Raw genomic sequence first — 25,739 nt, 5'->3', positions numbered from 1 at the left:
TATGGATGTTTAATATGTGTAAAAATATGTGTAAATAACATTTTAATTCTTCAAACACAATTTTGAACTGGGTTTTTTTTCCCAAGGATTTTCACAATATAAATGACAACCAGCTTCTGGAGATTATAGAGGTTATTTTTCCTATAACATGGCAAACATTTGGCTATTGAAGGTAATAATATTAACATTTATATCTAAATGTTTAGTCATTATGCACACATAATTTCAAAAACATATTTCCTTTAGAGAGTAGTTAACTCATTTAGTCCACCAGCTTATTAAAGATATAAATTCACACGTTGCATTCAGAACAAACCTCCTTGCTTTCTTTGGTGTATGATGCTGAGAAAGAGTCAGCTCTCTGGCCTTGCATGTTGAACGAAGAGGTGATTGAATCTGAATGGAGACAATGAGGATTAGGGAAAGGCGGGTTCTTTGGTGGGGTGAAAGAGGCTATCCCAATGTACATCAAACTCATACAGAATTTTTACCATCTAGAAGATTAAAGAGGCCAAGACTTTTAAGGGGCTTTTTAAAAGTCCAAACAGTTATAAATTGCAAAAGTTTAAAACACATTCACAGACACAACATATACCCAAAGACTATAACTGTCTTTCATATTTAAGACAAATATGCACTTTGTACATGTTATGAGTAAAAATCACTCAGAACTCAAAATTCTTCCCTAATAATAAGTGCATATCCTGAAATTATTTATCACTTGTTATAAAAATTAATCATGGAAGTAAAACATATTAAGTAATTCTCCATGATTAATACCTTATATTAGCTTAACTTATTAGGTAAAAATGATACTTAGCAGAAATCTTTGGAAAGGAAATGAACTCAAGCGAAGGGTCAGGTGAGGGATCGGACATCTAACAACAGCATGAAGTCACTGAGTGATCCCTCAAAATAGCAAGAGTAAATAATAGTAAAATGAGAATATAAAAGGGCCCCTAAAGAGCAAACTACTTTATACATATTTATATATATTTCAATTCCGATAAATGCATTCACAATTATATACATACATGTTCATGCACACAAACACAAATACACACAGACATGCATAACTCTTCCCATTTTCTCACTCATGGTCAACTCCCATCCATTTAGCTATCCTGAAAGTACTCATTTTTTCCATCAAAGGAATAAGATAAAGCCCAGACCCATGTCACTTCTCCTATTCTCTGTAATGCAGCCTGCAGGTTGCTGCTTTACCCGTCCCAGTCAAATGAGAATTCCCTCTGTGTTTTAACCCCCCACATACACATAACACAAATACCTCAACAGAAATGCCATGAGAGACCAATTCACATACGTGAACTCCTTCTTTATTTATAAGAATATGTTCATTTTAGCCTTATAGAAGAATTGTATTTCACCATAAATGGCAAACCTTAATATTATAAGCGCATCATATGATCTCCCCTCACCCAGATAACATTGCATTAAGCCAGAATCTCATTACTATTAAAAGTTAAGAATCATAGATTTGGTGTAAATATAAAATCAAGGCATCAATAGAAGTGAATAAGTTAAAAGAGAGAAAGTTTTCCAGAGTATTTTTTTTTCTTGTTGTAACATGAAAAAGAACTTTAAGCCATAGAGTTCAAGTTATTATTACCTTGAAATGACAAGTCAGTGCCTAAGGCCCGGGTACTGGTTGTAGAGACTGTTAGTTCAGATGTGGATCCCCGAAGCTCAGCAAGTCAGGAGAGACTAAGAGAGGACACAGGACACTGAATCTGAAAAGATCTCAGGGACACAGTGCTCCCAATATGGCAATTAATATTAGGCTCCTGTTGCATCCAGAGAAGAACTGTCCCAGGAGATCGTGCTGAAAGAGATGCTTTTGCCTCTCTGCTATTTTACTATTGTTTAAATCTAGGCCAAATCACAATGATATTTAACTTCTGTCTTCACAACCTCCCAACATTGAGTTGTTTTCTCATATCTGCTGTATTCATGTTAAATTTCCATCAATAATATAATATATTATACACATAAGTATGTATATATTTATAAATATACCACATTTGCTCATCACTTCAAATGCTTTTCATCATAAGTAAATTTTCTGTCACCTTGCTCTTTTGATACATGTACTTATACAACTTCAGGCCTGGAACATTTCAGCAGGGCTTCTTCCTCAATACTTATAGGCACTCTAATATTGCTGAAGATAGATGTACAAATACATTGAGTTATTCCCTTAAAAATCCCTGGTCTCTTGGGGCAGGCACCATGGCCAGGTGGTTGGGTTCACACGCTCCACTTCGGCGGCCCGGGCATTCACTGGTTCGGATCCTGAGCATGGACCTAGCACCACTCATCCAGCCATGCTGAGGTGGCATCCCGCATAGCAGAACTAGAAGGATCCACAACTAGAATTTACAACTATGTACTGGAGTGGCTCTGGGGAGAAGAAAAACAAAAAATTCCTCACCTCTTCATTTCAGATGAACTCTTAGTTCTGCCCAGAAATCTTTCTATATGTCCCCTTTTGTTTGTCTCTTCCATCTCCATAGCAAACGTTCAACAAATTTTTGAATCATCCCTCCCTATGTCTTACATCCTTCCAAGCAGATTATCTTGCTTGTAACTTCCAGGAAAGAACAGAAGCCCCAAGAGGAAACTACATTGATTTCCTTCCCGCCACCTATAAACCAATCTGCATTCATAGCCATTCTTCATACTTTTCTTCATGTCTCAATAGAAGAAGAGAAGCTCTGTTTGTCTAAGGCTAATCCTTCTTCCAATATTTTAGAGTCCAGGTAAAAACACATGCACATACAAATTCCAGATGGGTGATAATAACGACTCAAGTATAAGAAAAACAATTGCAGTAATGTCAGAATGAATGGCAATAAGTGTTTAGCTAAGGTCTATATTCAGTTAAAAAAAAGAGTGTTGGTGACTTGACAAATTTCACAGCAGAGGCCCCATCTAGAGGAAAAAACTGTTCAGCTCCAGTTAATCCGATTACTATACGTTAAGTCCAAGAACTGCAATATATTCAGAATCTTTGAGACAATTTGGATTCTTATGCAAGTCTACTGATTTTTTTAAATAAAATTTTTATATACAAAAAAGTAAGCAATTTATAAAGATTTAGCTTGATGAACTATTACAAAGTAAATACATCTTGATCAAGAAATAAAATATAAGGAACACTGTAAACCAACCCTCAAGTCCGTTTCCATATACTATTTCTACCTGGACATGGAACCATTATTTTGATTGTTTTTGAGCTATATATAAATGAAATCATACAGCATTATTTCTGCTGTTTCTACCTTCATTCATTCAACATTAAGTTTATAAGATTCATTCATGTTGGTCTGTGTAACAGTAGAGCACAAGTTTTATCACTGCATTGTATTTCATTGCATAAGTATGTCACAAGTTATCTATCCATTGCAGTTTGATGGACATTTGAGTTGTTTCTACTCTTTGTCTTTTATGAATGATGCTGCCGTGAATATATTTGTCCATGTCTGTTCATGAACAAGTAAGCATATGGAAACATTTCTTTTAGGACTATACTTTGGAGTGGAATTGCTCAGTCATATAGTGTGCACATATTCAGATTTATTAGGAACCACTGACTGAAAATTGGTTGTACAAAGTTACACTCCACAAGTAGTGTGAGAGTTTCAATTATCCACATCTATGCTAGTTCAGTGTATTCCTTCCTTTTAATTTTAGCCATTCTGGTGGCATATAGTGGGTATCTCACGAATTTAATTTGTGCTTCCCTGATAACTATTGAATTTGACTAGATTATCTTACATTTGTAGGTCACTGAGAGATCTTATGTGTAGTATGTGTTCAAGTCTGTAGGCTTTTTCTTAGTTGATTTGTAGGAAATCTTTTTATGTTCTAGGTGTTTGAAAAATAAAAGGTAAGTTTCAAGTTCTTTTTTAATCAAGTATAGCTATGGAAAATAAATAAGAAAGGAAATTACAGAATAGTCTCACTAATTAACATAGGTTTTAAAATCTTATGAAAATATTATCAGGTCAGTCAGTTATAAAAAAGTAAGACACATAGCCAAATGGAATTTATTCCAGAACCAAAAAGTCAATGTAATTCACCACAATAATAGAATAAGGCAGGAAAATTACATAATCATCTCACTAGATTTGACATAAAGTATTTGATAAAACTCTAGGTCACAAAACAAACCAATATAATCAGTTAGCAAACTAGTGATAGAATAAAAACCCTATACTTTTGATTAAATAGGACCTAAAATATCTTTCCACAAAGATTGTACATTACATTGAAAAATTTTCCTTTGAAATTGAGGAAAAGACAATGATACCTTCCATCACCACTTCCATTCAATCAACATTATTCTAGAGATTACAACCAGTAGGGTAAGATGAGATAGGAAAAAAGACACTAGATTGGAGTAGAAATAAAAATGTCATTAATACAGATAATACGATTCTGTACGTAGAAAATCCAAGGGGATCAAAATGTAAATTAACATTAAAATGTTTACAAAGGTAAGTATGACAAATTCAATTTGCATTTCTACATACCAGCAATAGTCAGAAGGTATTATTTTGTAAAGATATAATTTATGATGTTATCAGTAAATAAAATAGTAGGAGTACATATTAAGAAATATGTGTAGGATATCTACACAAAACTTTTTAGAACATTATTGAGAAAAATGTAAAATGACATAGTAGGGAGATTGCAATCATTCAAGGATTCAAAAATTCAAAATTTTAGAGGTATTAATTACAACTTTGATCTCTGTATTTAGCGCAAACTTAAAATTCCAACAAATTTATTTCTGGAAATTAGTAAGATTATTCTAAAATTTTATGTAGAAAAGTAAGGCACCACTAATACCAAGACACTCTTGAATGAAAAGTACAAAATATGAAGACCTGCTCTACTGTCAATCAAGATATAACAACAAAGCTTCATTATATAAGAAAGTGTGATATCAGCACAAGGAGAGATACATAAATTAATGGTGTAGAATAGAAAGCCTGAAAAAAAATCAACATATGTATGGACCCTTCATTTAAAACAAATTTGGCATTTCAGGGCAATGGAGAAGGCATACTTTTTTTTCAATAAACGGTACTGAAATAATTAATTGCTCATATCAAAAAGGTAAAATCTGACCACTGCCTCACATCATCCACAAACACAGTTTCTGAATGAATCAAGATCTGGTCATGAAAGGAAAAAATATGTCTTCATGATCTCATAATAAGAATGATTTTTTAATTAATCAACTTCTTAACTATTCGATCTTTTCCTTTAAAACAAATGGTGCTGGAACAACTAGACATCCACATACACAAAAATGAATCTAGACATAGACATTATGCCTTTGACAAAAATTAACTCAAAATGGATCATATACCTAAATGTAAAAGCAAAACTATAAAACTCCTAGAAGATAACAAAGGAGAAATCTAGATGACCTTAGATATGGTAGTGACTTTTTAGATACAACATCAACGGCACAATCGATGAAAGAAATAATTGATAAAGTGGACTTTACTCAAGTTAAAAATCCTGTCTGTAAAAGATACAAGAGAATGAGAAGACTTGGCACAGAGTGGGGGAATATATTTGCAAAAGACCTATATGATAAAGAACTGTTATACAAAATATACAAAAAACTATTAAAACTCAACAATAAGAAAACAAACAATCCAATTAAAAATGGGCTAGTGACGTTACCGATAACTCACCAAAAATGACATGCAGATCGAAACTAAGCTTATGAAAAGATGTTCAATGTCATATGTCATCAGGGAAATGCAAATTAAAACAATAAGATACCATCACATATTATTAGAAAGGCCCAAATCTGAAAAACTGACAATACCAAATGCTGGTGAAAACCTGGAGCAGCAGGAACTCTCACGTATTTCTGGTGGGAATGCAAAAAGGTACAGCCACTTTGGAAGACAGTTTGGAGCTTACAGAACTGAACATATTCTTATCATATGATCCAGCAATCATACTCCTTGGTATTTATGCAAAGGGGTTGAAAACCTATATTCACACAAAAACCTGCACATAGATACTTATAACAGCTTTATTCATAATGACCAAAACTTAGAAGAACCCAAGATGCCCTTTAGTAGGTGAATAGATAAATAGACTGTGATACATCCAGACAATGGAATATTATTCAGTGCTAAAAAGAAATGAGCTAACAAGCCATGAAAAGACATGGAGAAAATTTAAATGCATATTATTAAGTGAAAGTAGCCAATCTGAGAAGGATATATATAGTGCATGATTACACCTATATGACATTCTGGCAAAAACAAAGCTATGCAGACTATGAAAATTCAGTGCTTCATGAGATGGAGGGAGGAATAGGCAGAAGCCAGAGGATTTCTAAGGCAGTGAAAATACTCTGTGTGATATTGTAATGGTGGATATATGTCATTATTCATTTGTCCAAAGCCCGAGAATGTACAACACCGAAAGTGAACTCTAAGGTAAACTATGGACTTTGAGTGGTTATGATGTGTCAATGTAGATTCACCTTTGGTAGCAAATGTACCATTCTGGTGAGTGATGTTAATAATGCAGGAGGCTCTGCATGTGTAGGGGCAGGGGATACATGAGAAATCTCAGTACCTCACCTCTCAATTTTGTTGTAAACCTAAAACTGCTCTAAAAAAATTGTTACTAAAAAAATTCAAAGGAGAACGTTGACAGTAGGCTTGATCAAACAGAAGAAAGAATCTGCAGACTTGAACATGGGTGATTTGAAATTACCAATTAGAGGAATAAAAAGATAAAAGAATGAACATGAGTAAAGAAAGCCTATGGAATAAATGGGACACCAACAACAGAACAATATATGCATTACAGAAATGCCAGAAAACGAAGAGAGAAAGGAACAGACAGCTTATTTAAGGAAATAAAGGGAAGAGAATCAAAACAAATCACTACCAAAAAATCATCAAAAACCAAAGAAAGATAGTAAGAGAGGAGGAGAGGGACAAAACAATTCCTATAGAGATAAAACACAATTAACTAAAAGCCAATAATCAGTACAGCACTCACTTATCAAGAACTGCCTTAAATGTAAATGGGTAAAACACACATATCAAAAGGAATAGAATGGTTGAATGGAGCAAAAAGCAAGACTTAGCAACATGTTATGGAAAGAGACCCACTTTAAATTTAAAGAGACACATGGGCTGAAAATGAAGGAATAAAAAAAGACATTTCGTGCAAATGGTAAGCAAAAGAAAGGAGTGGCTATATTTAGACAAAATAGATTTTGAGTCTAAAAGTGTCTTTAGAGAAAAATAAGGTCATTATATAATGGGAAGAGGGTCAATTTAATGAGAATATATAAGATTTTAAAATATATACACATCCAACATCAGAGCATCTAAATATATAAAGCAAATATTGACAGATCTGAAGACGTAAACTGATAGAAATACAGTAATAGTAGGGGACCTCAATACCACACTTAGAGTAATAGATAGAACACCCAGACAGAAAATCAGTAAAGAAACAGCTGATTTGAATAACACTATAGAACAAATGGTCCCAAAGACATACACAGAACTTTCCACCCAACAGTAGAAGAATACACATTCTTCTCAAGTGCACATAGAACATTCTCCAGGATAGATCATATGCTAGTTTACAAAAATATCTTAACAAATTTAAGAACATAGAAATCACTCCAAGTATCTTTTCTGACCACAATGATGTGAAACCGGAAATCAATAACAGCAAGAAAGTGGAAAATTCACAAACACGTGGAAAATAAACTACACACTTGAACAACCATTGCGTCAAAGAGGAAATCAACAGGAAATTTTAAAAGTATGTCAATACAAAGGAAAATGAAAACACGATATACCAAAGACTAACAGGTATAGCAAAAGCAGCACTAAGAGGGAAGTTTATAGTGATAACAACTGCATTTAAAACAGAGAAAAATCTCAAATAAACAATATAGCTTTACATCTCAAAGAACTAGGAAAAGAAGAGCAAACTAAGCACAAAGTTAGCAGAAGGAAAGAAATAAGAAAAATTAGAGGAGAAAGGAGCCAAATAGAGAAAAAAAAAACAATTAAAAAATCAACAAAACTGAGCTGGTTTTATTGAAAACATCAGCAAAACAATAAACCTGTAGCTAGAATAACTAAAATAAAAAGAAAATTCAAACAAATAAAATAAAAAGTGAAAGAAGAGAAATTACAACAGATGCTTCAGAAATAAAATGGATTATAAAAGACTACTATGAACAATCATATGCCACTGAGGTGGATAACCTAGAATAACTGGGTAAATCCCTAGAAACAGACAACTTTCTGAAACTGAATTAAGAAAAAATATAATGCCTAAACAAACCAATATCAAATAAAGAGGTTGAATCATGAATTAAAAATTTCCCAACAAAGAAGAATCAGATGGTTTCACTGATGAATTCTACCAAATATTCTCAGAAGAATTGATACCAATCTTTCTTAGACTCTCCAAAAAATAGAAGAGAAAACACTTCCAAATTCATTCTGTGAGGCCAGCATCACCCTGATACCATAACCAAAGATGCTATAAGAAGACAAAACAATAGACCAATATCCCTAATGATATAGATGCAAACATCCTAAACAAAATGATAGCAAACTGAATTGAACAGCACAATAAAAGGACCACACAACATGATCAAGTGGAAATCCATCACTTAGATGCAAGGGTGGTTTCACATATTCAAATCAATAAATATAATACACCACATTAACAGAATAAATAAAAATCATATGATCATTTCAGTAGATAAAAAAATTTGATAAAATTCAACATCTTTTCATGATAAAAATAAAACTCACAACAGATTAGGTATAGAAGGAATGTACCTCAATATAATAAAGGCCATATATGTGAAGCCCACAGCAACATCATAGTCAACATTAAAAAGCTTAAAGCTTTTCCTCTAAGATCAGGAACAAGACAAAGATGCCTACTCTCACCACTTCATCCAACATAGTACTGGAAGTCGTGGCTAGAGTATTAACCAAGAAAAAGAAATAAAACACATCCAAATCAGAAAGGAAGAAATAAAACTGTCTCTGTTTGCAGATATGTTCTTATATATAGAAAATCCTAAAAACTCCATCAAAAAGCTCAAAATGAAACAGCAGTTAGCAAGTACTTCCACATTTCAAATGACGATGCTGTCACACTTAGCTAGGACTTTGAAAGGAGGTGGACTGACAACTGGTTTTGTGACTATATTTAGAAAGCTAGGAGATGTTATAGTAATAAAAGATGCAAAAATCTCCATAGCTCAATATTTAAGTTCAATATTTATCTTATTTTATATAATAAATATAAACCATGTTTATATTTACTTCTCACTCATATTATATGTCTATTAAGTTTAGCTAGGGGCTCTGCCATATGTCTCCTCTCTCAGGATCACAGTCTGACAGAGTTGACACCATTCCTGACATTGTTGGTAATTCTGGAAGAAGGAAAAGATGGTTCCAGGAGATCTTGCACCGGAAATTAAATGTTATGGCCTGGAATTAACACAGGTCACTTTTGGTCACAACTCATTAGTCAGACTAGTCACAGGGCCCACTCCACCTCAAATGGTGTGTGTGTGGCAGGGGACACAATCCTATTATGTACCCAGAGAGCTGGAAATCCATGTAAAACATCACGAATACTTACTAAGGTGGCCCTTAGCTGATTATCCCTATTCAGATTCAGGAAAATGAAAGACGTGGTTTGATAAACGAAGAGAGAATTTGTTTGATGAGGATTGTGTTATGGATTCTTCCTTCTCACCTCAAATCAAGTAAAAGGTATTCAATAGGACAACTGTAGGGGATTTGGTAGGTGTTTATGGCTATTTGGTAAACAGAATGAATGGATTTATAATAACTGCCTAAAAATACACAAATGTGAGAAACTGAACGAAGCAATCTTTAGCCGCAGAGTAAAGTAAATCTTGCTGCTTAACTTCTCCTTTTCCCATCTGCAGAGTTTCACCCTGGCAAGTTCAGAAACTACTTATCAAGCTAGAGGCATAGAGAAACAGGCTAAGGTGGAAAGTAGACACCCTTACAACTCTCAAATCCCCACTGCAAGGTCTCTGACTGAAACAGACTTAAGTTGGAGGAGCACAGAATCTTTAACTGTAAATAGAAGTATTGTCTGACAATGGAAATCTTAATTACTGGTATGAGAATATTTTATTATTAAAAGTGGACATTTTTACCACTTGTAAATGATCAGAAAGGTCATGGAGTATTCTAATGATGTAACCTAGGAGCAGGGAAAGAACCACTACATGGTATGGGCAGGATGGGTAAAAAAAAATAAAGTTATTGCTCTTCTGTTTTATTGATATTCAATGGGTAGTCTCACTGTTAACATATCCATAGGTAAACATGGATTGAGCTTTGTCAGGTGCCAGGCACTCTACCAAGCATGTTACATGAATTATCTCACTTATGGCTCACCACTCTATGAAGTTAGCACTATTATTCCACTCACTATAGGTCTGGAAACTTTCTTCTAGGGGTTAAATAACTTGCCCTGGGAATCAGAACCTTGGTTGGTCTGACTCTAGGGTCCATGACCGTATACAATACAAGATACTCTCCTAGAGCTCATAGACAAGTCGAACCTCCTTGGCATAATATACAGGTCCTTTGGTGATTTGGTCCTTTTTTACTCTTCCATGTGTATCTCCTGTCATTTCCTATTATAGTCTATCTCACCTAGCTATAAGAGAGTATTTGAATTCCTTGGAAGATACCTTTTTGTCATATATTTATTAACTAGTACATGAAAGATGTCATTGCAATGCAGAGGGAGAAGTTATAATTGGGCAATCAGGGCACATTTTTGGAAGATGAAATTTAAGTTGGACTTTGAGAAGTAAATATGGTGTAAAGTTCATAAAGTTAGTAAAAGGAAAAAATTTTCAGGAACTGTTGGGTGTTTAAATATTAATTGAACATGGGATGAATGAGGACATGTGGAAGATAAGTGATAAATTAGATGAAGAAGGTGGACAACCTGGAATTTTATGCCATTTGGACTTTATTCTGTAATCGTTCTGAGCCACCTAAAGTAGAATAGTGTAACAATTTATGGAAAATAATTCTTGTAGAATAATCAAACTTATCATGGGGAAAGAAAATAAGATAGGAAGAAAACAGTTTGGAAATTTTAGAAATTTGGTCACAGATGCCAAGACTTTAAGTGTCTCAAAGGAGCTCTTTGGACCAGAAGTGAAGTTCTGCTACAAAGCAGAGTGCCTCTTACACAACTGAGGGCATTCAGAGTTATTAAATTAAACTCTGATCATCAAACCAAACGTGCTCATAACCCATTTCAACTCAGGGCCACACATTTGCAAACTTTGTTAGGAGCAACTTAGAGGATCTTAACCAGGGCAGGGGAAGGCAAATGAGATGGAGGGACTGAGTTAGGAAAACAATAGGGGATAAGACTAAGAAGACTTTTATATGTATGTGAGGGTCATATAGGCCTAAATATAATGCAGGACCCACATTTAGATCTTATGCTTAATTAGAAGAGTTATCAAAAAGAATGCAGGTACTTTGGTACATTTAAAGGTTATTGGAATAATCTTAGAAAGTGATTAAAGATATGTGGGAGATCATTAAATGGCTAAAGACTATCATGTTATGATGAGGTTTGGAATAACATAAGTGACGTAGAAGTAGCCTTAATAATTGGGTGGTTTCTACTAAGTATGTACAGGCTGTGGGCTAAACTCAAATTTACTTTTCAAAACAGCCAAGTGAATTATGAACTATTGTTACCACTCTTGTACAGATGAGGACACTGTGACCTGACATAGCACACTCAAGTACTTAAGTTCTGCCCTAGTTAATCAGCTTGATAGTACTGGGCTTTGAACTCAATTGCATTGACTCAAATTTTCAACCACGTTATTTAGAGCACAGATTACACAGTCAAAACTTGCATTTAAGAAGTGAAGATTGGTGCTGATCCAAAAAGGTGTGAAGTAAAGAAAAGTGATTATTGCTGGTCTTAGTGTTTCCAGCAAAGTGAAAAAAAAATACAAAGTACAGTAAAATACTAATGAATAAATGACAAGCAATAGGATATATTGGAGTATATGAGGAAATCATTTGGTTTAAAACTAATTTGGCCTGATCTTGTTTTCCAAAAGTCTTGATGTGTCCTGTTGAGCATGTATTGTGCATCTGCTTTAAACATTTACAATGTTCCAGAGACATGAACACTGCCCTTAAAGATAGGGATGTAGCTTCCAGCCATATCATCATTTCCCTAAGGATAAGCATCTCTTCCTAGGAACTAAGGATTAATCCCTGGCTTACTGTGTTCAATAATCTGCTCACCGCGGACTTGCTGTGTTCACCTTATGACCACTTACATACCGTGTCAGCAAAGCAATCTCCTGACTATTGTAAAAGAGAGATTCCTATCATATGTGATATATGCTCTTTGTTCCAAGATGGTGTATAACCACTCTCTACACCCCACTTCTCTGGAATGCTTCCTTCTTTTGTGAAGGTACTCTCCTAGGCTATATCGTCCTTAGGGTTGGTTCATAATAAACTCATCCCAATTTTGATTTATAGATTAATTATAGATTATTTGCATCAACAACACAAAACACAAAACAAAGAAACCAAGCACATGTTGAGAATGATGGAGGAATAGTGAGAAGAATTTGGAGTTTTAGAACAACATACTATTTTTGAAAAATATTTTAAATAATCCTTAAGATTTACACAGCACTTACCAGTGTCACCAGTGATTTTTAAGTACTTTGCATGAATTAATTTATTTAAGCCCCACTACAAAGCTATGAAGTGATTGAACTGAGGAACATTTAGTTTGGGTAAAGAGCAGAGGGTTATGTGTAGCTAGTGAGTAGAAGAACAAAATTTCAAGCCAAGGCAGTCTAGCTCCAGAGTCCATGTGTTTAACAACCACAAAGACGCTGGGGGAAGTGACAAAACATCAAATAACATTGAATACAAGCTTTCACCCAGTAGGCCCTGGGCCCATCTGAAACGAAATTACATGAATTTTTAGTATTTCATTAATTACTAAGCAATTATTTATAATTATTTAACAATTATTTATATTGCTTTTATTTTAAAAATTTTTTATTTTTTCTTAATAGCATTTTAACTCAATTTACAGACCTAGTCCTTCACTACAAAAAAATACATTTTTTTGTTTTGTTGTACTTGTTTTTTGAAAGAATTGCGATACTGTGCACAAAATGTTTTAAACAATATTACATCAGGGCTCTTTACAAAGGAAATACTACAGTAATTTCCACACACTAATATATACTCTTCAATCTTCTGTTTGAATATTCAACATTATTTTAATTCCCTAATCATATATTTAGCACATATGTGTTTGGTAGATCACAAAATCTCTCAGTCTTAGTATATGCTTCAGTCCTTCAAAGACGTTTAGTAAGAGAGAGTGTGAAAATGTTTAAAACACATACACACACAAGCCTCCATGAGCTTACAAGTTGAGTCAAAATATGCTTCTTTTTCCAAACCATGTTAGCCATATTGTATGTAAATACAGACAGAGAGGCAAGTAACATATATACTGTATACTTGGGAGTAGTTGTCTAATATTTTGTCTCTCAAATAACTTTCCAGCCCCGAAAGGCATTGTTTCTTTAATTTTTCCTCAGTAGTTTTGTTCTTTTCTCAGCAATCTCCTCAGGGCTCCTTTCATATCCTTGTTCCTCAGAGTATATATGAGGGGGTTGAGGGTGGGAGTTATGATGGTGTAAAAGAGTGTAAGGAACTTTCCCTGGCTATGGCCATAGGATCTCTTTGGTTGAATGTATATGGCTGAGCTGGTCCCAAAGAAAAGAGACACCACTAGTATATGGGAACCACATGTCCCTAGGGCCTTGCGCCAAGCTTGTATTGAGTTAATTTTTATCACTGAGTGCAAAATTAATCCATAGGAGACCAAGATCAATGCCATAGGAAGAAGGAGGAGAACTAATGTGGCCACAAAAAGCTGGACTTCATTTGCATGGATGTCAACACACGCCAACTTGATCATGGCGGGCACTTCACATAAGAAGTGGTGCAGATGGTGATGTCCACATCGAGGAAGCCGAAGGGTGATAGTTCCTTGGATGAGAGTGTTTCCTACTCCACTTAGCCATGCTATTCCTGCTAAGACCTTGCAAAATGAAGGGTGCATGACAGCAGTGTAATTGAGAGGTCTGCAGACTGCTACATAGCGGTCAAATGCCATGATCGTAAGGAGAACACATTCTGTAGAACCCAATGAGAGGGAAACATAGAGTTGTATGGCACAGCCAGTCAGTGTAATGGTCTTGTTTGGTCCCTTCAGGTTCCACAATAGCTGGGGGACAATGCTGGTAGTGAAGCAAAGGTCAAGAAAGGAGAGATTTGTGAGGAAGAAATACATCGGTGTGTGGAGTTTGGAGTCCAGACAGGAGACCAGGATGATGGTTGTGTTGCCCACGAGGGTCAGAAGGTAGGATATCAAAACTACCACAAAAAGGAGGACTTCCAATTGGGGCTGGTCTGAGAATCCAAGCAAAATAAAATCTCCCCCAGACGTTTTATTGTTGTGTTCCATCTGTCTGTTAGAATAAAAGAGAAGAATGGACACAGGGAGTTCAATCAAGGAAAATATCATTACTACTATTTACTTACAATATTTTAGGTAAAATCTTAGATGGATATTTTTTTTTTTAACTAATGAGGTTTCACAGAGAAAGAAAAAAGGTTATTATTAAAAAGGCATTTCTAAAAATAAAAGCATTCTTTTGTATCATTTATTTGTCTCAAATAACATTTGACCCATCCTCCTTTTTTTCATGTAACCATCCTCTTTTCCCCATTTCTTGATAATTATTATTAAAGATAACTTGCTTAAAGAAGAAAAGAAAAGCTTCCAGTTTTGGTGGCTATACAGTTCTGTTAGTAGAAGTAAGAGGGAAAGAGAAGAGGAATGTTGAGGTAAATTTAAATATCCAGTATGAAATGGATTATGTGGTCATTGTCCATTCTAACAAAAATTATAATGTAAAAATAAGGGATAACAGTCAGGTGGTGGGTCAGGAAAATAAATGGAACGTATTTTATGTCTTCTGTGACTCATAGAGAAGATAGGTTATGATAATTTTTCTACCTAATTATTAGATCAGAGGGTGATAAAGGGTCAGAAACAGGTGAATTTCAATGTAGAGGGAAGCTAAATGATTTTATAACTTCTTTAACTATTACATGATTATTTACCAAAAAATTTTATCTCTCTTAAGGTTTATGGAAAAAAAGATATTTATGATACATGGACATAAAAACACACACACAGATGTGCACACACTTGTCCAGACTGATAGCACAAAATGTTTTTATTAAAAACATTTAGATAAAAATAAGGTAAAAATTCACAGACACACTCTCATTTAGTTAAAGACAAGGTATTGGCATTTGGTAAAGTCGTGAAAAGGCAAAATACATATTTGTTACCCATTTTACATTGTTCTTCACAATAAAAACTGTCTGGATTATAATATTCCACCATAATACTTTACTTAATATTTTTTTATAATATCATCATCTATTCCCCCAAATTTTCTTCTGTTATGTCAGTATCTTATTGAATCATTTACTTTTGGGAATAATGAAAGCTAAATTTGTCATTTTATTCAGGTATGTTTATATTTCAACAAGTAAAATTGCATCTTAAATGGGGTGAATATTTTAAAATTTTATTTTTTAACTTTATTAAGGAGTAATTGACAAATATAATTGCATATATTTAAAGTGTACAATGTAATGACTTGATATACATATAATTTGTGGAATTATTACCAAGATCAAGAAAATTGACTTATCCATTACCTCACATAGTGAACATAGTTATCTCTTTTGTGCGTGTGGTAAGAATGCTCAAGATCCACTCTCAGCAACTTTTAAGTATACAATATTGTGTTATTAACTATAGTGACCACACTCTACATTAGCTCTTCAGAACTTATTCTCATAACTGAAAATTTCTACCCTTTGACCTACATCACCCCATTTACCCCTCACCCCAGCCCCTGGAAACACTGTTCTATTCTCTGCTTCTATGATATCAGCTTTTTTAGATCTCATATGTAAGTGATACCATATAATATTTGTCATTCTCTGTCTTGCTTATTTCACTTTTCATAATGCCCTCCTGATTCATACATGTTGTAGCAAATGGTAGGATTTCCTGCTTTTTCATAACTGAATAATATTCCACTGTATTGCTATATATACCACATTATTCTTTATCCATTCATCAAGTGAAGGACATTTAAGTTATTTCCATATCTTAGCTCTTGTGAATAACGCTGCAATGAACACAGTGTTCAGATAGCCCTTCAATTTCTATTCCTTCAGATATATACCCAGGAATGCCATTGCTGGATCATATGGTAGCTCAATTTTCAATTTTTTGAGGAGATGTCATACTGTTTTCCATAATGGTTGCACCAGTTTAAATTCCCATCAATAGTGTATAAAGTTCCCTAAACTTTAAAATTTGAAATTCTAGAGCTAAATGTATAAATCTGTATAGAAAATAAATAATTCTACTCAGAAAACCTGAAAATCATGCTATGTAGATTCCCATATTCTGCATATTCCTAATGCTGCTTTACGTAAAATACTAATTTATCCCAGATGGATGTGTTTTAATTTTAATCACTAAAAGTCATATTTCAGTTATTTCAACAAATATGCAGATCAAATACAAGCATAAGAAGTTACTCTCATCACTTTCAGAACATAATGTAATTTACATACTTCAAAAAATTTAGAATTCATCTTAAAATTGAATTCTTTCAGAATCTGTCTTCCTAAATATGAATTTATGTTTCCTGACCTATATACACAAAAATTTAGGAATTACCAATTTTTTAATTTGGTATTAAAATTCAAAATCACATAATTTAATAGGATATTAGACTTAGAAACAAATTTTTAATTTTCAAATTTATGAAGGAGAATAACATTAATGTAAGTGCATATGAGTATGCTACTTATATAAGAATCATAAACCATCTAATTATTCCTCTCATATTTTTTCTATTCTAAATTCAAAAGTGTTTTTAAAACCTTTGGATTACAACAAATCCTTTAAGGAGGGCTTTCCACTCCCACCCATTACTTAAATACTAACTTTCTGTCCTGATTAAGTTGAAGAATAACTCTACTCTCTCCCATCCACTGTGAACCAGCATATAAATTGGAGATGAGATGTGTAGAAGAATAACTCTACTCTCTCCCATCCACTGTGAACCAGCATATAAATTGGAGATGAGATGTGTAGGCATTTGCCTTCTCTGCAGTTCAAATCTGAAATGTGTGGCTTGAAGGGTCTGAACAGGATCTGAGAAGGAGAGCGATCAGAGATTAAAGTCTGAACATACATATAGACATAAATATATGTGTGTGTGTGTGTGTGTGTGTGTAGCTTGAATGGAGTCTCTGAACAGGATCCGAGAAGGAGAATAATCAGAGATTAGTGTTTGTATATAAACATAAATACATATAATTTCAACCCCCAAATAGGATTTTAAAAGACTCTTTCCAAAACAAAGTCCATTAAGTGCCATTTGGAAAAGGAAGAAATATCTAGAGGAAAATTCCTTTCTTTTTGGCAAAAAGTTCAAGAACTGTCTTTCCCATTTCATTTTACTGACTCTTCTTGTGGTATGAACAGTGATTACATATGGATGCATAGACGTCAAACCTCAAAAAGGACTCCTGAAAGGGAATCTATAGAAGAGACAAAGTGATTCATTCAAGTAGCCTCATCAGTCAACGCTGACTAATGTAACTAGAGGCAAATCAAGAGGGAGAAAGATGTGGTGACATGAGAAATTAAGACAGGTTGCTTACATCGTCTAAGTCATCCCTCTTCCGACTTTTATCTTTGTCCATATGCAGAACAGAAGATTGGTGACATGACTTTAGCACATTAGAATTTCTCCCCTGAAGCGAACATAACTGCCCAATACCTAAAAGCTAGGTGAAAGTAAATATGTCTTGAGCAATAGTCCCCAGAGAAAATCAGATTAGAAAAAATGAGAAGTACACAGGATATAGATTCTCTCAGTACCTTGGAGATCTCCGTTGCCAAATTGTTAATTAACATGCAATTGTATAGTGTCCAGAACAAGCTGTCTCAGGGAAGAAGCATGAAGAAACATATTTCTCAACTGGACATTGCTGTATCTCCAGCCAGACAATATCATAGACAATTTCTCTCACCCGTACCTAAACCCCTCAAGTGTATATGTTCTTATATTCTTTGCTGTGGGTGAAGACAAAGAAAACAATGTCTTTGATATTAGAAATTAGCTACGTAATTAGATAAATGTCTTGTTTCTCTTTTGTAACCAATTATTTTTATTAAAAAGTATAAACATTTTTCAATGCCAATAAATATTATCTATAAAAGCAATGCCCAAAAAATACTTCATTATAAGGATGCACCAAATTATTTGAATATGTTCCATATTATAGGTCATTAAATTTATAATTTTCCCACAAACTAAAATCTGCAGTAATGAAGCGTTTTTTTTTAATAATCAACTATTGGCTTTATAATTAAATATATTCCCATAATATTATGTACTTAATTAGGGACTATATATGTTATGAGTCACAGATATAACATTGTTATATTTAAAAGAGTTGGAAAAAATCCTATTTCTCATAATGTCAGTGCACAAGAGTGCTCCCAACTCATTCAAATTCAGTGATTATTTCTGTCTTAGAATCTGCTAGGTAAAAAATTTACGTATCATTATGACTTTTAATTTGCCTTTATAAAAACCTTCCAAATCCCAAGTTTATGCAAGTATTTATCTATATTTTCTCCCCTTACCCAAGTAAAATTACTATTTCACAGTGAAATTTTTACATATTTAATCCTTTTATGTAGATTTTGATTAAACTGGTGAGTCAGAGATCTAATACTATCATTATTTTAATGGATCATCATTTGATTCATTAAGTAATATAATAATTTTTCACCAATTTGAAATGTTAGCTTTATGGCATATTAAATTAGTTCTGATAATTGTACATGTATTCAAAGTTTATGACACTTACAGAAATATGTGCCAGAGATATACGCACTGATTGTATCTATTCACGCAAATTTTTATATTGCTTTTACTACTGTCACTTTTTCTATGTTTTAATATCACACAACTTAAAAAACGTATGCATGTCCTCTCTTCACAAATCATATCCAATTACTGTTTCTTTTGGGGTTTTTTTTCCTTGTGAGGAAGATTGGCCCTGAGCTAACATCGGTTGCTAATCTTCCTCTTTTTGCTTGAGGAAGATTGTTACTGAGCTAACATCTGTGCCAGTCTTCCTCTATGTTATGCAGGATGCCATCACAGCGTGACTTGAGTGCTGCTAGGTCCGTGCCCAGGATACCGAGCTGCAAACCCCGGACCGCCAAAGCAGAGCCATCAAACTTAACCACTGTGCTACCAGTTGGGCCCCCCAATTACTGTTTTTAAAATTGTACTTGATAGTAAATCCAAAAGAAGAGTAAATAGCTGTGATGAATGTGGGAAATCTTCATTCGTTCTCGATGTTAGGGTTTTTCTAGAATTTCTCTAATTAACCAGAGAGTAGATTTTGTTTTGAGATAAAAATTTTTGCTTTACTTTGTAAGTTCCTCTACTGTTCCCTACTATCATCGAGCATTTCTAAAACTCAATAAGATACTTTGAATTTTAATCAATGCTATTGACTGAATTTTTTCCCATCTTTTCATCAATAAGAATAGTGATCTATTGAAACTATCTTGAATTTCTCAAATAAATTTCATTTAGCTAGGGCATATTTTTCTTTTAACTTATCTTGAATTTCATATAATATATTTCCATCATGATTTGTGTAGATTATACAAGTCATATGAAAGATTTAGACTCTATTTGTATATTTGAACTAGTTTGGCAGCTTTAGCATCAGTGTAATGATGGTCTTGTAACAATGAGGTTTTCTATTTTTTCAAATATTCTGGAACCAATTAGAGAATGTAACAGAAAAGAAGATGTATCCACCATACTAATTAATAATTAAAAGCATCTAGAAACTGGGAAAACAAATAAAGCCGAGACCTTAAAGAGAACATTTTAAAATTCAAAGGAGTGCATTAGACAACTGCTATAATCATATAGTCATATACTTTTTCAAGTATGGGGCAATCTAGCCTTTTTCAAGATGAGAATTCTCAACAAAATAATAAATACGATACAATTCCAATAAAAATTTCTGTAGAATTGTTGAGCAACTCAGCAAGCTTATATCAAAATTTGTGTGGAATAATAAATATTCATATGCAGTTTACTTTGAAAGAAATAAAAAGATGGACTTTGCCAGATATTATTAAATGCTGCAAAGTCACATAATAAAAACATAGTAATGATGCTAGTGTAGGAAAAGCTTAATGGCTAGTAGGATAGAGTAGAAAACCCAAAACAGACGTAGTGATTGTAATCAGGACACAAAGCTTTGCTTTTAGGAATATTAGCTAATTATATATAAAAAGAAAAAAGTTGTGGGCTGGCTCAGTGGCATAGTGGTTAAGTTCACCCGGTCTGTTTCACTGGCCCGGACTTCATGGATTCATATCCCAGGTGCAGACCTACACACCACTTATCAAGCCATGTTGTGGCAGTGTCCGACATATAAAATAAAGGAAGATTGGCACAGATGTTAGCTCAGTGCCAATCTTCCTCATCAAAAAAAAAAAAAAATGTTGTATCCTCATCTCACAGTTTCCATAAGTTAAGAACTGCATTTGAAAGACATAAATGTAAAGCCAACAGGAGGAAATGAAGCAAATTATCTTTGTGTACTTAGAATGAGGAAAGTTTTCTGGAGCAAGGTATGAAAAGTAAAGTACAATGCATAAATATAAAATAAAAAAATGAATAAAACATAAATATAAATCATTAAAGTAAATGAAATATAAAATGAGAAAAACATAAAATTTTTTTAAAAATCAATGCAATTAACTGTATAATATCAAAGATTTTTTTTCTATGAAGAATCTGATTGACTCAAATTGAGACATAAATTAACAGGCCAGAAGAAGGCAAATGAAGATTGAAAATCTAGACTGTTAACGTCTTTTAGACAGGGATGTCCTAAAAACTAGCTATTGAAGTATGGGAAACTTGTAGAAAACACTGATGAAAGAATATGAACCAGTTAACAAGTAGTCCTAGGAGTTCCTGGTTTCGGATCTTTGAACCATAACCATGCCATGTAGGAGTAATGCATATGGAATTGAAGTGCAATGAGGTTTAGCATGATTGTTATGGATAACGATCGTCATTCTTAAAAGTTCAGGAAAAGTTAAATGATAAATAGTATATACCTGAATTCTGGTTTCCAAAACTCAGCATACAAAATGTAAAATGGATTATATAATATTTTCTCGTTTTCGGAAACCTGAGAGAGAAAGAAGAAGAAAGAGGGAGAACGAAAAGAGATCATCTAGTTATCACTCTGAGAGGAAAAATGCAAATTACTTATATCGGCGGCATGTAATTGAGTCTATTTGCACCATTTTTATTTTCCAGATTCTGTATAATGAAGATTTATTACTTTTAAATGGAAATAAATGTGTCTTTAAAGGTAATAACCTGGCAAAAAGGCAATAACTTTAATTCTACCTGTGGCTCATTAATATATTTATGATACGCTATATCAGGGTAAAATTTAGTTTTCATGTAGTTTTTCAGCAAATAGAGAAACATCTGTTTACATATTATATATTTTTTCTTTAAATTATGAAATTTTTAAATATGCAGAAATAGCAAAAATCCGTGGACTCATTGTCAAATATAATAAATGTTATCATTGTTTTGGATCCAAATATCTTTTTAAAAGTGAACCATCACAGAGACGATGAAAGTCCTCTTTGTATCACTCCCAGATCCCATTCTCTGACAGTGTCCCCCAGAGCAACTGTTATCCTGAAGTTGATGTGTTCCCCTCCCAATAATTTGTATTATTATATGACATATTATGTGTTCACAAGTGACATATAGTAATGCTTTATGGGTTTTTAAAATGTAGTTGAATAGTATATTTTGAAACTTTTTGTCTCACTTATTATGTTTTTGAACTTTGTCTTGTCCATACATACATGCATACCTTTTTAAAACCTGCTATCTAACACTCTTTTTCAGAACATGCACAAATAATTTATTAATTACTGTTTGAGGGGACAATTAGGTTGTTTCCAATAATATTTTCTATCAGAACACGCAAGTGTGTACACACATGTGCAAGTTTCTCTTATATACTTACATTAGAATTTTTGGTTATGAGTTCTGAACACTTGCAAATTTTCTGAATATTACCAAATTGCTGTTCAAGTTGGTTGTACAAACATACACCCTTTGTAGGAATATGTGAGAAATAGCCTTTCCCATATTAAACACTTTGTTTATTTTAGATACTAATTAAACCGATCTGATAGGTATTTTTATCTCCTTTCTGCTTTACTCATTTATTGATTATCAGTAATTAAAACCTAATTTACCTTAATTTATCCTAAAACCTAATTAACAGTAATTAAAACCTAAGTAACTAAACCAAATTTCCAAATAAATTTATTAAATTAAACAATATAAAATGTGTGCTTTTTATCCTTCTCATACTTTCTCCTCAAATTTTTGTGGCTATTTATATTTTCCTTTGAAATGTAAATTAATTTCTTATGTTTCTTTTAAGAAATTCTGCTAAAGTTCATGAATCCCATTGGTGAATAATGACATCTTTCCAATACTGAGTCTTATTCATGTAAATGGCATATCTGTTTAACACATTCACGTCTTGTATTAGACACAATCCTTATGAGCCTTCTCAGATTCCTCCACTGTTTACTCATTTTCCTCTTTTGCTCAGTGCCAATCTTGTACCAAATTAGTCACTCACTTTTGCACATTGATGAAATGTCACAAGGTGGGGCAAGGGAGTCTAGCTTCCAGGTAAAGAGTTTATGTGTTGAAACCCAGATATGTGTGGCAATTAGCACCCCACAGGGTAAATAATAACCCATAGGAAGCTGAAGAAAAAAGGATAATGTATTCCATCTATTTTTGTCCCTCTTTGAACTTTTTTGATGGCTAGTTTCCTCTTGCAAACCTTCCAGGGAAATCTCATAAGTCAAATTATCATGCTGCATTGGTCTAATTGGACTACTGTAACAAAATACTACACATTGGGTGCCTTAAACAACAGAAATTTATTTTTCATAGCTCTGGAGACTAGAAGTCCAAGACCAAGGTACTGAGTTGGTTTCTCCTGAGGCCTCTCTTCCTGCCTTAGAAATGGTTGCTTTCTCTCTGTGTCCTCATGTGGCCTTTTATTCATGTGCTCACACACCTGGTGTCTCCTCCTCTTGTTGTAAGGACACCAGTCACATTGGATTAGGGCCTCACTTGGTGACCTGATTTAACCTTAGTTACCTTTTTAAAGATCCTATATCCCAATACAGTCACATTGGGTAAGCTTAGGGCTTCAACCTACAAATTTTGGGAGGATACAGTTGTTTCCATCACACTCTGTCCTCTGCACTCCCAAAATCCATGCTCTTCTCACACAGAAAATACATTCACCATCCCAACAGCTCCGAAAGTCTTAACTCTTTCCAGCATCAACTCCTAGTCTGAAGCATCATGTAATTATCATCTAAATCATAGGCCCGGCCTAGTGGAGTAGTGGTTGAGTTCATCTACTCTACTTTGGAGGCCTGTGGTTCACAGGTTCAGATCCCAGGCATGGAACTATGCGCCCCTCATCACACCATGCTGTGGCTGTGTGCCACATACAAAATAGAGGGATATTGCCACAGACGTTAGCTCAGCAACAATCTTCCTCAGGCAAAAAGAGGAAGATGGGCAACAGATGTTAGCTCAGGGTCAATCTTCCTCACCAAAAAAATAAATATATATATGTATATGTATATATCATCTAAATCAGGTATGGGTGAGACTCAAGCTATGATCCATCCCGAGGCAAAATTCTCCTCCACTTGTGAACTTGTGAAACCACGCAACTTTATGCTTCCAAGATACAATGGCAGAACACGCATAAGACAGACATCCTATTCCAAAAGCAAGAAAGTAGAAAGAGTAAAGGGATAGTGGATTCCAAGCAAATCCAAAACCTACCAAGACAAATGCTATTAGATTTTAAAGATTCAGAATAATCCTTTTTGGCTTGATGTTCTGCATCTGGATCCATTGGGGGGTCAGTTCTGCCTTCTAGGCCCATGTGTCTGCAGTGTGGCCCCCTCAGCCACAGGCAGTGGTCCTTTCCCCTCAGCTCTGGGTAGTAGCCTTGCCGCTAAAGCCCTGGGCAGGGTTAACCTGGCCTGCTGAAACCAAAGAGGTGGTCTCACCCTTTGAAACTGAAGAGGAGAGAACCTTTGCCTGTCTACCTCAAGCCTATGCACGCTGGGCCTGTGGTAGGAATGGCAGCCCTGTTGATCTCTGAATTCTCTCTGGGGTCATTCTTCACTTTTCCTGAAAGATAACACATGTGTACAACCAAATCGCTCTTTTATCCCAGCCTGTAGAATCCCAGAAGGCCAACAGCCTTACACCCTTTTGTTCCATCTCTATCCCCTTTAATCCAAATGGTCAGTGTTTCTGCTGCTATAATTCTATCTCTATTCCTAGCTTTTGTTGAGAGGAGTAAGAATTTTCCAAATCTTCAAGTTCTGATTCCTTTCTCTCAAATTTCTCTTTCTCCTCTTGCATTTTACTATAAGCAGCGAGAAGAAACTATTTCACCTTCAACATTTTTCTTAGAAATCTTCTCAGCTAAATATTCAAGTTTATTACTTACAATTTCTACCTTTCAAAATACTAGAACACAATTCAACCTAGTTCTTTGCCATTTTATAACAAGAATCATCTTGCCTCTGGTTTCCAATAACGTTTTCCGCATTTCCACTGGAGAACTCATCAGAATCATCTTTAACATCTATATTCCTACCAACAATCTCTTCAAGGCAATTTAGGCTTTTTTCTAATATGCACCTGAAAAACTCTTCCGGTCTCCACCCATTACCCAATTCCACCACTTCCACATTTTTAGATATTTGCTACATCAGCACTCCACTTCTCAGTATCAAAATCTGCATTAGCTTGCAAGGGCTCACATATCAAAATTCTGCAGACTGGGTGGCTTAAATGATGGGAATTGATTTTCTCACAGTTCTAGAGGCTGTAAGTCCAAGATCAAGATGCCAGCAGGGTTGGTTTCTCCTGAGGCCTCTCTCAACTTGTAGAGGGCTGCCTTCCAGCTGTATTCTCACATTGCCTTTACAGGACATGAATTTGGGGGGGGGAGGGGGTACAGAGGACAGAGTGTTATAAACTGAATTATGTCCTGTCAAAATTCCAATGTTGGAGTCCCAGCGAGCAATGTGACTATATTGGGAGATAGGATATTAAAAAGGTAATTAGGGTTCGATAAGGTCATAGGAGTGGAGCACTAATCCAATATAACTGGTGTTCTTATAAGAAGAAGAAAACATTCCATGTGTGCACCATGTGAGGACATAGTGGGAAGACAGCCATCTGCGTGCCAAGGAGAGAGGCCTCAGGGGACACCAACTCT

The 25,739-nt window shown here is 34.4% G+C and overlaps 1 protein-coding gene across 1 annotated transcript; it reads right to left on the bottom strand.

The window, feature by feature from the left end:
• Positions 1-13,728: 13,728 nt before the first annotated feature.
• On the bottom strand, positions 13,729-14,664 carry LOC103545616 (olfactory receptor 2G3-like). The gene has a single exon (XM_008512221.2). The coding sequence runs from the start codon at positions 14,662-14,664 to the stop codon at positions 13,729-13,731; it is 936 nt and encodes a 311-aa protein (XP_008510443.2).
• Positions 14,665-25,739: the final 11,075 nt, after the last annotated feature.

The sequence above is a fragment of the Equus przewalskii genome, chromosome 19, assembly GCF_037783145.1.
Source record: "Equus przewalskii isolate Varuska chromosome 19, EquPr2, whole genome shotgun sequence".
NCBI lineage: Eukaryota > Metazoa > Chordata > Mammalia > Perissodactyla > Equidae > Equus > Equus przewalskii.
The sequence above is the reverse complement of the archived record's forward strand: the minus strand, read 5'-3'. Positions and strand labels throughout refer to the sequence as shown.